Genomic DNA, 13,233 nt, shown 5'->3' on the forward strand with positions numbered 1-13,233 from the left:
CACATGCATATAATATAATTCATCATGAGCATATGCATTCAGTATATCTTTTGTTCATCATGTTTGCGAGTACATCAAAACGTACTCCCTAGCTTGTCCCTGGCTATTGTCTTGGCCAGACCACGACTCAGAGAGGAGTACTACGAAGACACCCCGCAACCTAGGATTCGAAGATAGCAACCACGCGAGATAGGAGTTAACCAGGTCAGTTGTTCCTATGGGAATGGAGCCCCACAATGTTGGAGGTCCACGAGTCGCTTCCGTTATCCACCACTAGAAATCATTGTGATATTCATTGGACCTTGATGGTCTTGTACTCAAATTCTTATAACTGCTTGGAATTCTGTATCAAGAAAGTGGCCACCAACAACAATAATCCTGGGGCTGGTGATGACAAAAGGGTCATTTGCTGGGATTTTATGTCCCGGAAATTCGGTCCTGACACCAGAGAGGTTGGACTGCGCAGAGGCAAGGACAAAAATGCGCGAGGATTGGACGGAGCGAAGAAGATCCGTTGCAGGGGAGGACGGTGTGCAACAACAGATCACCACTAAGTCAAGTGACGGTGAGGGGTAGGTGTGGCCATGGCGTCTACAGGAAGGATCCATGGGGGACGGTAGGGGGTGGCGTGGAGGGGACGGGAGGGTGCAGCGCAGATGTGAGTACTCGACGCATCGGAAAGCTGTGGGCAGCGGCGCGTCGGCGGCAACACATCCAGGAGCTCTGTCTCGTTTCGTCTCGTTCCCTGAGGACAGAGGCGTGTTTTCTTAATCGCGTAGTTTGGGAGGGTTTGACGGGGATTGGGGGGCTCACCCGGACAAAACCCTGCATACCAAATGGGCCGTGGGGATTTTCGAGGTTTCTGAGCCTCGCGAGGATTATCCTCTCAAATCCCCTTCAAAACTCCTCTACCAAATGAGGCTTTAGGAGTAGACATTTTATAGGTTGCTGGACAATGTCCCGTAATTACTTATAGAAACAAAAGTCATTCTTTGTCAAAACTTCGAAAATACCATTTTTAGTTTTTAAAAATTTCGTGCTCCGAAGATGCGCATTCCCCAATTCCCAATCCTATCGCCACAACACGACGCGACGCACACTTCTCCACTCTCTGGAACTCTCGCCATGCTTCCGGCTCTCGCCGCCGCCTCGCCGACGCTGCGAACCTCTCGCCCGGTCTCCCGCCTCCGGCGCAACCACCGACACCATCACGGTGTTCATCTTCACCTCCACCACCGCTTCCCTTCCTTAGCCGCCGACGGCGGGGGTCGCGGTCGCTTTCTCCTGGTCGGCACATGCGCCGCTTCTGATGGTAGCGCAGGACAGGTTAGCTCTCGTCCTCTTCACAATATGGCCTTAAGGTGTTTGTTCATAATTTCGTACGCCTTACTCAGTCCCCATTTCGTATTTCACAAGAAGCTATGGCTAGGCTGCTCACTTGCTTGAGTTGTTTTTGCTAGTTTTCTTGGGTGCCAGATGAAGCTGCAACCATCTTTAGTCTTTACTAACTTGACCTGGATCAAATAGTGACACGACGTTATGACATATTCGTGCATATGATTGGAAGTAACACTCAACATAAAGCATATCTAAATAGGGGAGAGTTATAAGTCAAAGAAGAAAAACTGTAGGAGAGTTCTTAACCAAGAACTTGCTCTAGTAATCCAGTGAAATGGCAAGCAATATTTTTTCTTTGTGATACACTGTTTCTCTCTTGTACATTATGTTAATACAGTAGGACCTTCCCTACTGTCTTCCCAATAAAAAAATTATCCGCCTTTTTGAATTCTGAGGATTGCTTGGCATCAAAATAATCAAAATGCTCCATATCTGCATATAGTAAGTTCTGTGTCAATTCCTTGTGAATGAGCGCAAGTACTACCTCTGTACCAAAATGTAAGACGTTTTTTGGTTTTGCATATGGCATAAAAACGTCTTACATTTTGTTACGGAGGGAGTATTTTATATGGGGAGAGTTCTGATGGCATGAGCAACAATCAGATAGGTGAGATAACCCCACTGCATGATTCTTGACTTAGCTTGTGATTTAAATTACAGAAAACAACTAAAATTGACCCTTGTGGTTGTGGTCTTGTCGAGTCTTACGTCTTACTCCCTCCGTCCCATAATATAAGAACGTTTTTACACTAGTGTAGTGTAAAAAATGTTACAAATATTAAATCTGTAGCACGAGTATTCTGTGCATTCACTTTCTTTTTGTTGCGGTTTGAAATGTCAGATACATTTTGCTTGCTTCTGTTAGGATGTTGGTAGTCCCGAGAGCATGGCAAATTCAGGATCTGCATATGTTGGTCTCTTTGTCCGAATGCTTGGCTTGGATAATGACGCTCATGATAGGGAACATGCTATTTGCACACTCTGGCATTACTCCCTTGGTGGACAGAAGTGCATCGATGAGATAATGCAGTTCCCAGGTTGCATCAGCCTCATCATCAGCCTCCTAAAGTCAGAGTCTGCTCGTGCTTGTGAAGCAGCGGCAGGCCTTCTGCATAATATAACTTCAGTGAAGTTATACAGGGATGTGGCAATTGAGAGTGGAGCAATGGAAGAAATCTTTAGCTGTATCCGTAAATCCACGATAACCCCAGAGGTAACTGCAACGTAAGCACCAGCAATCGAAGGTTTTCTTCTTTCTTCCATTTTGACTGCAAAAGGATACAACTGTTGCCATTTCTGACTTGCTTGGTAAATGGTGACTATGGATAGCCAGGCTGGAAGAACCCTCTGCGCAGGGCTATTCCATGACCTGGTGGGGCTGCAGGGCCGGCGATCTTCCAGCGGGGAGTAGCTGTTGAGTAGAGATAGGGAGCTAGATCTTTATTAATTCTTGATGCCTAGACTTCACGTACGTGGCTCCTTCCTTATGTAGAGGTTTGCCTTACAGATTCCAAATATGAAACGACTTATACTCTCCTAATACTGCCTGCTGATTCCTATACATACACAAGTAGGACTCCCCATAAGTGACTACTTCTTCCTTTAATTAACTGCCCCACATGACATCTCTCTGTCACACCTGCAGATCAGCCTGCAGCGGACTAACCAGTGCAAGTGCAGCTAGCCACTTGCAACGTACAGGTCACCAGAGGGCCCAGCGGCCAAGTGTATGCGTGTGTGTTAAGCCAACTGTTGGCGTGCGTGTGAAGCCAGATGTGGCCTACTTGTAACCGAACGATGGGACGGAGACGGCATCGAGAAAGTGAATGAGCTACTTCCCCTCGTCTTGTCTCTCGCTCTCACCTAACCCTCTGTTCTTCCTCATCCCGATCCCCTTCTCCTCTCTCCCCAAATCCCTCAAGATCGGGGCGTGACAATCTGGTATTCAGAGCCCAAAATTTTTCCCCACCACCGCCGTTGGCTCTCGATCGATCGGTAACATCCACCGGGTCAGGTGCGCGCCGCTCCGGCGAGCTCGCACAAAATCCTGTCCGGGGTTCGATCTGATCTAGCGAAACCACGGCACCACCATCCAAGCCCTCGGCGCAGACCCGCCGCGTGCTCGACGCCATGTTGGAGACCACGGACAAGCTGCAGAGCTTGCTCGAGTCCGTCATCCGCCGCCTCGACGCCAATCAGAAGACCGCAGACGAGCGCCACCAGGCGCAGATCGCCTACAATGACCAGGTCTCCGCCGAGATCAAGCTCCTCTCCAAGCAGATCGACCTCACGCAAGCCGACGTGGACGAGGCCCGCAAGGCTGCACCGACCGTCGACCCCGCGGCGACCGTCTCCGGAGGCGCATCTCCATCGGGCGTCACGGCCACCGGGGACTCCTCTGCGCACCCTCCACCACCTCCGCCACCACCCCCACCGACTCGTCCTCCGCCGCTGCCTCTCTACACGGATGGTGCGGCCCAGCTCCCGTTCGCCCGACTCGTCAACCACGGACCACCGTTGCTCACCGCGTGATCACCATCGTCCTCGGAGCTCGACCGCCGCGGCGACCACTGCATCAAGCCGCCGAAGCATGATTTTTCGCGGTTTGACGGCGACGCCCCTCGCATCTGGCTGGACCGCTGCACCACCTACTTCGAGCTGTACCGCGTGCCTCAACACAGCTGGGTCACCACCGCAGCGCTGTACATGGACGGCCTGGCCGCGATGTGGCTCCAGGCCTACCGACAGACACACCCAGGCGTCTCGTGGCAAGCATTCAGAGCTGCGGTACAGGAGGAATTTGGTCCAGAGGAATTCGAGGTTCAGATGCACCACTTTGTTCAGTTACGACAGACAGGCAGTGTGCAAGAATATCGCCAGCAATTCGAGACAGCAATGTACCATTTGCTGGCCCTGGACCCAACCCTGAGCTCCAAGTTTTTCATCTCTCAGTTCCTGATCGGCCTCAAAGACGAGCTGCGCCTGGGAGTTCGACTGCAAGCACCAACCAGTATCACTCGCGCAGCGGTGTTCGCTCGCATTCAGGAAGAAGAACTGGAGAAGCAGCGCTTCCAGCGTCCGCGCATCACACCAGTTGGACGCCCACCGCCACCTGCAGCAGCAGCAGTCCCTGTTCCAGCTCGCGCTGCAGCCGTACCCAAGCAAGGGGGCGACGAATACGCACGGGAGCGTCAGTTGCGTGAATTCAGAAGAGCAAATGGCCTCTGTTTTCGCTGTGGGGACAAGTATTCGAGGGAGCACCAGTGCCAACGCACTGGCCAGATCCTGATGATCGAAGTGGGTGATTTCGGCGATATTTTGTTTGATGACACCGTTCACGCACTTCAGTTACTCGATACACCGGCAGCACAGGAACCAGAATGCTGCTCGCTATCGCACCAGGCTCTGTCAGGCGAAGAAACTCCCTCTACAATTCGCCTACGAGCACAAGTGGGGGATCAGATCATGTTACTCTTGGTGGATTCAGGAAGTACACACAGTTTCATCGGTGAAACTTTTCTCACAAGACTGCAAGTTCAGACAGAGAACTTGCCACCAGTTTCAGTGCGCGTCGCCAACGGCCAGAGACTGCTGTGCAATCAACTGGTGAGAGGATTGGAATGGCAAGTGCCCGGCCACACTTTCCACACTGATCTCCGTGTGCTGCCGCTCAGCGCTTATGATGGAGTGCTGGGCATCGACTGGCTGGCCGCTCACAGCCCCATGAACTGTCACTGGCAGGAGAAAACCATTGCGTTCGAGACAGAGGGGAAACAAATGCAATTACAAGGCGTCAGAACTTCAGATCTTCCTCCCATAGCAGAACTGGATGCTTACGAGTTGCATCGCATGGAAGTATGCAATGACATTTGGACTGCGGCTCTGGTTACAGTGGAGAGAATTGACAAACCTGAACCTGCACCTCCACCACCCAACATTCAGAAACTCCTGTCTGAATATGCAGACGTGTTTGCTGAACCCAAAGTACTGCCTCCCAAACGGCAATACGACCATGCAATCAACCTGGAGCCGGGCACAACTCCTATCAACACCAGGCCCTACCGCTACTCGCCAGCACAGAAAGATGAGATCGAAAAGCAGGTTCAGGAGATGCTGCAATCGGGTGTCATTGCTCACAGCCTGAGCCCATATGCCGCACCCGTGTTGCTGGTCAAGAAGGACGGCTCGTGGCGATTCTGTGTGGATTTCAGACGCCTGAACACGGCTACAGTGAAGAACAAGTTTCCATTGCCGGTGGTCGACGAACTGCTCGATGAGCTGGGCGGAGCTGCATATTTCTCCAAGATTGATCTGAGAGCGGGCTACCATCAGATACGTATGCGCGAAGAGGACGAAGAGAAAACGACATTCAAAACACACCACGGCCACTACCACTTCAGAGTGATGCCGTTCGGCCTCTGCAACGCGCCGGCAACCTTCCAGTGCCTCATGAACTCGATCTTCGGTCGCCACGTCCGCAAGTTCATCATTATATTCCTTGATGACATTCTGGTCTTCAGTATCGATTTACAGGAACACGGAACACTTGCGCACGGTGCTGGAACTGCTACGGGCGCACCAGCTCTACGCCAAGGCCTCCAAGTGCTCGTTCGCGCAGCAGGGATCGAGTACCTCGGGCATGTCATCTCCAAGAACGGCGTCGCCACCGACTCCAGCAAGACCAGCGCCATGAGTGCCTGGCCCGTGCCCACGACGCCCACCGAGCTCCGCGGCTTCCTCGGCCTCACGGGCTACTACCGCAAGTTCGTGCCGCATTACGGCATCATCGCGAAGCCCCTGACGCGCCTCCTCACCAAGAAGGGATTCCTCTGGGACGACCAAGCGCAAGCTGCCTTCGAGATGTTGAAGAAGGCGATGGTGAGCACGCCAGTCCTGGCACTCCCAGACTTCAAGAGCCCGTTCGCCATCGAGACAGACGCGTGCGACACCGGCATCGGCGCCGTGCTGACGCAGGATGGCCACCCGATCGCATACTTGAGCAAGGCGTTGGGCGTGCGGCATCAGAAACTATCGGCGTATGAGAAGGAATTCCTCGCGGTGATGATGGCGATCGACAAGTGGCGCCCATACCTTCAGCGCGCCCCGTTCGAAATCGTCACCGACCACAAGAGCTTGTGTTCTTTGGGCGATCAACAACTCGTCACAGATCTGCAGCGCAAGGCGATGTCCAAGATGGTGGGGCTGCAGTTCACGTTCCGCTACAAGAAGGGCACGGACAACGGCGCGGCCTGCGCTCTCTCGTGTGGGGCACTTACTGGCCCTCGACGCGCTCTCGGTGTGCCAGCCACAGTGGCTCCAGGAAGTGGTCAACTCGTACGAGACGGACGCCGACGCGCAAGAACTGCTCGCCAAGCTCGCGCTCTGTGACACCGACGACCAGGGCCGCTCCCTTCAGCAAGGCGTGATCAGACAGCGGGGACGGCTGTGGATCGGCGCCAACACCGCGCTTCAGACGAAGCTCATCGCCGCGCTGCACCACAGCGCTGTCGGCGGCCACTCCGGCGCCACCGCCACCTACCACAGGGTGCGCAAACTCTTCGCCTGGACCGGTCTGAAGCGCGCCGTCGAGGATTTCGTCAGGCAGTGCAGCATTTGCCAGCACGCGAAGCACGAGCAAATGCACCCGGCCGGCAAGTTACAGCCGCTTCCAATCCCGCAAGAACCATGGCAGGAGCTCACCATGGATTTCGTCGAGGGGCTGCCCAAGTCCGATGGCTACGACGCGATCATGGTCATCGTCGACCGGCTCACCAAGTACACCCACTTTGTCCCTCTCCGCCACCCCTTCAACGCCGCTCAAGTCGCTCGATCCTTTTGGGACAACGTCATCCGTCTCCACGGCGTGCCGCACTCCATCGTCTCCGACCGCGACAAGGTGTTCACCAGCGCAATGTGGCGCGAGATCCTCAACGCCGCGGGCACCAAGCTCCTGTACTCCACGGCGTATCACCCCCAGACGGACGGCCAGACGGAGCGCGTCAACCAGTGCTTGGAGATGTATTTGCGGTGCTCTGTCCACGACACACCCAAGCAATGGCGCAGGTGGCTCTCTGCAGCAGAGTTCTGGTACAACTCGTCGCACCACGCCTCCCTCAACTGCTCCCTGTTCAAGGCGCTGTATGGCAGGGAGCCCAACCTCGGCGGCATGCTAGCGGTCCACTCCAACATACCCGCGGATGCGCCGCTCGATGAGATCGACTAGGCAACGCACACAGAGTTGCTGCGCGCCTAGCTCGCGCGCGCCCATGCGCGCTTCAAGAAACAAGCAGATTGCCACCGCGCCGAGTGCGCCTTCGACGTGGGCGAGCAAGTCCCCCTCAAGCTTCAACCGTACGCCCAGTCCTCCGTCGCCAACCGCCCTTGTCGCAAGCTGGCGTACAAGTTCTTCGGACCCTTCACGGTGACAGAGCGCATCGGCACGTTGGCGTATCGTCTGAACTTGCCGCCGGACAGCCGCATCCACCCAGTCTTCCACGTCTCGCAACTCAAGCCGTTCGTCCCCGATTACACTCCGGTCTTCGCGGAGCTGCCGAAGATACCCGACCTCACGGCCGCGGACCGCGTTTCGATTGCCATTCTGGACCGCCGCATGATGAAGAAAGGAGACGCCCCAGTCGTCCAAGTACAGGTGCAGTGGAGCACCATGCCGCCGTCGTCTGCGACCTGGGAAGACTACTACGTGCTCCGGCAGCGTTACCCGAACGCGCCCCTTTGGAAGGAGGAGGATCAAGCTGCTCAAGAGGGGGCAAATGTCACACCTGCAGATCAGCCTGCAGCGGACTAACCAGTGCAAGTGTAGCTAGCCACTTGCAACGTCCAGGTCACCAGAGGGCCCAGCGGCCAAGTGTATGCGTGTGTGTTAAGCCAAGTGTTGGCGTGCGTGTGAAGCTAGCTGTGGCCTACTTGTAACCGAACGATGGGACGGAGACGGCATCGAAAAAGTGAATGAGCTACTTCCCCTCGTCTCGTCTCTCGCTCTCACCTAACCCTCTGTTCTTCCTCATCCCGATCCCCTTCTCCTCTCTCCCCAAATCCCTCAAGATCGGGGCGTGACACACTCTCTCTCTCTCTTTGAGTAAAACGGGAGGGGCGACCCCTACCTTCAAATTTCACAAAAATAAACCCGTAAGCAGAGCGCTTACGGAGCAGCAGTTTTACACAATGGGGTACACACCAGAGAGAGGAGAGAATACATCATAAAAGAGAAGGAGAGGGGAACAAGGGAGAGATAGAACTAGAAAAGTTTGCCCAATCTTCAATCCAAAGAAAGAAGTTCGTCTTTCTTCGCCCTGTGCGCCCAGATTTTACCATGCCTGCACATTGTTTCGCAACTACCGCTGGAGGGATGGTAATGCTGTCGAAGACCCTTAGATTCCTCGCCAACCAGATAGACCACAGTGCAGCGATTGTAATCAGTTCCCAGGAGCGTCGGCTTTTGCCTGTCAGTGAATATGTCAGCCGGCTCATCCGCCCCATCCACTTGGATGCCGAGAATGTCCCATATATGTTCCGTCCTGCTGCATTTCAAAGTCGGGTGGGAAACTGTTTCTTGGTCGCTGCAGCCAAAGGGGCAGGTGTCATCTTCGATAAGTCCTTGTTTTTCAGAACCACTCTGACTTTGATCCGACGTTTGACAAGTAAATATGCAAAGATTTTGCATTTTTTGGGCGGTGAACAGTTCCAAATGTTACTGCAAGCTAGTTCATTGCACCCTCCAGAATTCATAAGCTCATAAATTTTCCTGACCCAGAAGTTTGCGGAGTGATTCATTCTAAGGGCCTGTTTGTCCAAATAACCTCGAGTCCTCGACTCAAGGTGACCATCCATGTTGTAGAAGTCGCAGTGACGAGGATGACAACTCAATTGCCTGTGGGAGCCGGTAGAAGAGGCGGAGCACGAGAGCGGGAAGCAGCCGGTGCAGTAGGTGGTATAGCAGGTGAGCGAGCACTAAGCACTAAGGGAAGCTCCAGCAGACCAGCACCACATAAACGAATCTCCTCTGTGCAGATCTCTGAGAGTGCCTCCACAAGAGTGACACGAGGGATGCAGGCAAGAATGCTGGGGCATCGTGGCTCAAACTCCTTACAGGGTCCGAGTCAAGAACTCATAAACACGGTGAAATTCCAAGTCCGAACGAAAAGTCTGGCAACACGGACAAGAGGCACTAGCAATGAGGAGAATCGAGCTGACACCAGATAGAAGAACTCCGAGCATAAAACTCATCGACAGTGGCATCAGCCTGACAAGTGCATAGTGTCACCCGAGGGCCGATAACGCTAGCGAAGGTGAGTCCACTTCTGGATGGCTGTAAAGAGTCCCACAAACTCAGACGAGAACTGAGGCAGGACACCGACAAAGAGGACAGCTGTAGACCGAGCACCATCATCAGCCAGGTTACAGTTGGACTTGGAGTCGTACGGTGTGTAGATAGGGTATGGCGTAGTGTCCTAGTAGGACTCTTGTATCCTAGGCATTTTATATAATGAGGGGTAGACACGCAATGTAACGTATGCCAACATAATAGCATAGGCACACAGGGGGAGCCAGCGCTCGGGCAGTCGGGGTACGGTATTGTGACGGTGTCACCGGGAGGAGCACCTAGTCAGGCCCCGGGGATGTAGCCGAGTTCGGTGAACCTCGTTAATAAATCTCGGTGTCGTGCCTTATATGATCGCTTGGTCCTCGGATGGTCGATATGCGCCTTGGATTAATTCTAACAAGTGGTATCGGAGGAAAGTTTGCAAAGGTTGTGAGGAAACTGTAGATGATCTAGAGGATGGATCTTCGTCGAGACGGCGTGAATGCGTGTGAAAGTATCGATCATCAAAGCTATGTGCTGATCGGTGAAAGATTTGTCCATGGAAATCGTAGTTGTCGACGGGATCGGTAAAAGCAATAAGCAGGCGGTGGCAGGAACGCCGCGCTCGGGGTGAGATCGGTTCGATGCAGGTATTTGTGGGCAGATTGGATCTAGATCAAATCAGACAACAGCAACGTTTGGGCAGCTGCCAGCAGAGGCGCGTCGGCGTGATGCGCGTGGCCGAAGCCAGGCGAAGACCACGTCAAGAAGGCCCAGGTGGGCAGGCAGCAACGTGGCCCAAGCTAGCTGGCGGGTTGGCCTAGGTACGGCTGTCCAAGCCGGCAGGGGATCCTGGACTATGCCCATGCACGTACGAGAGGCTGAGCCGGCTGAGGTGCGTGGAAGTTCAAGCCGCGACGCGAGATTAGTTTGTGGAAAAAGGAGGCACAAGTTTCAAGGCAAAGGGGTCACGTCCAATCCATTGGTATGTGGTTTGGTATGTTTAAGATTTTGTTTGCTATGTACGTGAAGCTACCAGGAAAATCATTTTGGTTCGGTCGAGTTGTTCGGAGACAAAGACATTGGCATGGTTTGAGTATTTTCATGAGTTGTCCAGCTATATAATTGAAGGAATGAAAAACACATCCATGAAGGTCTGGAAGTCGTAAGCGGACATGAACTGATCAGAAGCTATATCCGACATGTGCGTTGTTCCATAGGAGCGGACAGACGGTGATTGGTAGTGAAGGTACAGGTCAGTGGTTTGACAATTGTTAGACATGATGAGCTAAGGAAGCGTTCCGTTGAAGGGCTATGTTCTACATGGGCGTTGAGCAATGCATAGTGATTTGCTGGGCTGATACGGCGTGAGGTGGAGCATGGTTGCAGTCGTACAAATTCAGCTGGGGTCAAACATATAAGGCAGTGACCTAGAGAGTCTGGTGGATCAACATGGATGTTGGTCGGTACAGAAGACAACGGTGATTTCAGCGACAACGACACAGGAGCGTGATGTTGATGGTGACCGACTTCTGGGGCGTGGAAACACGTGGTGATGGTGACCGACTTCTGGGGCGTGGAAACACGTGGTGCAGGCCTGAGGGCTTGTGCGGCTTCGACAAGACTATGGCGCAGGGTTGATTCAAGGCAGTGTACACATGAGAGCTTGAAGTCGACAGGGCGAGGGATAGCAAGGCGCAGCTACATGGAGTCATGTTGAAGGTGGAGCTAGAGTCTAGCGGAAGACTTCATTCTGTGCTGATGGAGGGGCTACGGTGTGGGGATTCGGAGAATCGCAGCCTATTTCAGCGGGAAAGCAAGAGACATGTGGTTTGGACTGGGTACAAGTGGTCTGATGGAAATGTGATACTCGGCATCGGTCGGTGAAGATCGGTGGTTCTCTACAGTGGGGGTTGAGACAGTGTGGGCTAGCTACATGGGAGACTTAGACCAGGACAGCAGAGGCTCGACGTGGTGATATCGGCAAGGCATGTGGTAAGCACGGGACACAGCGACAGACCAAGGCACTGGTGGTCGGATGAAGTGTGCAGAGGGTGCTGAAGCAATGTTGGCGAGTACCAGATTCAAGTTGGTGACTGGGTCTATCGGGGCTGGTTGATTGACATGAGTTGACCATGGAGAATATGAGAAAGTGGCGGAAAGTCAGAATTTGTCAAAAGTTGAGAGAGTACATGACCGTATATTCTGCGGTGTTCAATGCACATGGCAAAGTGTGGATGACAAGTACAGAAGGAGGCGGAGTGCTATAGCTGTGGGACATTTCAAAGACTATCAGGAAAAGGGTGAGACAACTGCGAATTTGACTCTGGGTGGCATAGGGCAACGGTGAAATTCCTTCAAGTTCAAAACCGACAGTCAAGAAAGAGCTAAGATGTTGAGTTCGGGTAACTCATTTGTGGCGTCCAATATGTGAGTTGTTACTTGCACGTAGACAGTGATCGGTTGTGATGGCGTCGAACGGATACTCCGAAAGTTGGGAGCACAAAGTAGAGTAAATATTAACTTAATTTTGCTCGAGTTGTGATTGTGGGGAAGACAAGAAGGGACTACAGTTGCAGGTGGAGTCATATGGAGTCTGGGAGTAGCAGCGATACTCATGGCCTAACTCAAGTCTAATCTACATGGAAGTTTGACGCATGGACAAATCCAAGGTGGTGGAGAATATTCGCCAAGGTGGAGTTTGTTAGAATTGTGTGAAATATTATGTACAAGGTTGGTTACAGTTGGACCTGGAGTCGTACGGTGTGTAGATAGGGTATGGTGTAGTGTCCTTGTAGGACTCTTGCATCCTAGGCATTTTATATAACGAGGGGTAGACACACGACGTAACCTATGCCAACATAATAGCATAGGCATGCAGGGGGACCCGACGGCATGTGTCGGCGCTCGGGTGGCCGGGGTACGGTATTGTGACGGTATCACGGGGAGGAGCGCCTGTAGTTAGGCCCAGATGATGTAGCCAAGTTCGGTGAACTTTGTTAACAAATCTCGGTGTCGTGCCTCGTGTGATTGCTTGGTCTTCGGATGGTTGATATGTGCCTTGGATTAATTCTAACAAGAGAAGATTGGGCTAGAGGGGAAGGCACCATGAGGAGGGAGAGAGAGATGCGGTGGCGGACAAACGCAGAGGAGGAGTTGCGCTGGCGGCTGGAGGGAAATGTAGCCTGATAGCATGTTAGAAGAAAGGCAACTCGTATTGCGATGAGCCCGAAGGGCTTGATATATGGTACAAGAGAAATAAACAGTAAACCCCTTATACAGCTAGCCTAAAATTTGGATACCCAAAAATAGTTTTAGGCGTGTAGAGAGAAGGTTTTAGCTAGGCAAAGAATTGTCTACTTCTACGACAAACGTAAAATGGGACACTTCAATTTTCAAAAGCAAATAAAAGTGAAGATCCGACGGTGGGGAGGCCAGGAGGCGTATCCGACAGCCGATGCGGAGCCGAGCTCGATTTCATCTGGTGAAGGTCGCCGGGGCCGGGATGCTCGCTA

The 13,233-nt window shown here is 53.0% G+C and overlaps 1 protein-coding gene across 4 annotated transcripts in view; it reads left to right on the forward strand.

The window, feature by feature from the left end:
- Positions 1-1,007: 1,007 nt before the first annotated feature.
- LOC123078305 (uncharacterized) overlaps positions 1,008-13,233 on the forward strand; it is a 28,331-nt gene continuing 16,105 nt past the window's right edge. The window contains exons 1-2 of one of the 4 annotated variants that reach the window (XM_044500767.1): positions 1,008-1,326; positions 2,264-2,611. In XM_044500767.1, coding sequence (XP_044356702.1) covers positions 1,048-1,326; positions 2,264-2,611 — 627 coding nt within the window. In that variant the 5' untranslated portion in view covers positions 1,008-1,047. Of the gene's footprint in view, positions 1,327-2,239; positions 2,612-13,233 lie in introns of all 4 variants that reach the window. The other 3 variants (XM_044500766.1, XM_044500768.1, XM_044500769.1) reach the window with 3 other exon arrangements.

This window comes from Triticum aestivum, chromosome 3D (genome assembly GCF_018294505.1).
Source record: "Triticum aestivum cultivar Chinese Spring chromosome 3D, IWGSC CS RefSeq v2.1, whole genome shotgun sequence".
NCBI lineage: Eukaryota > Viridiplantae > Streptophyta > Magnoliopsida > Poales > Poaceae > Triticum > Triticum aestivum.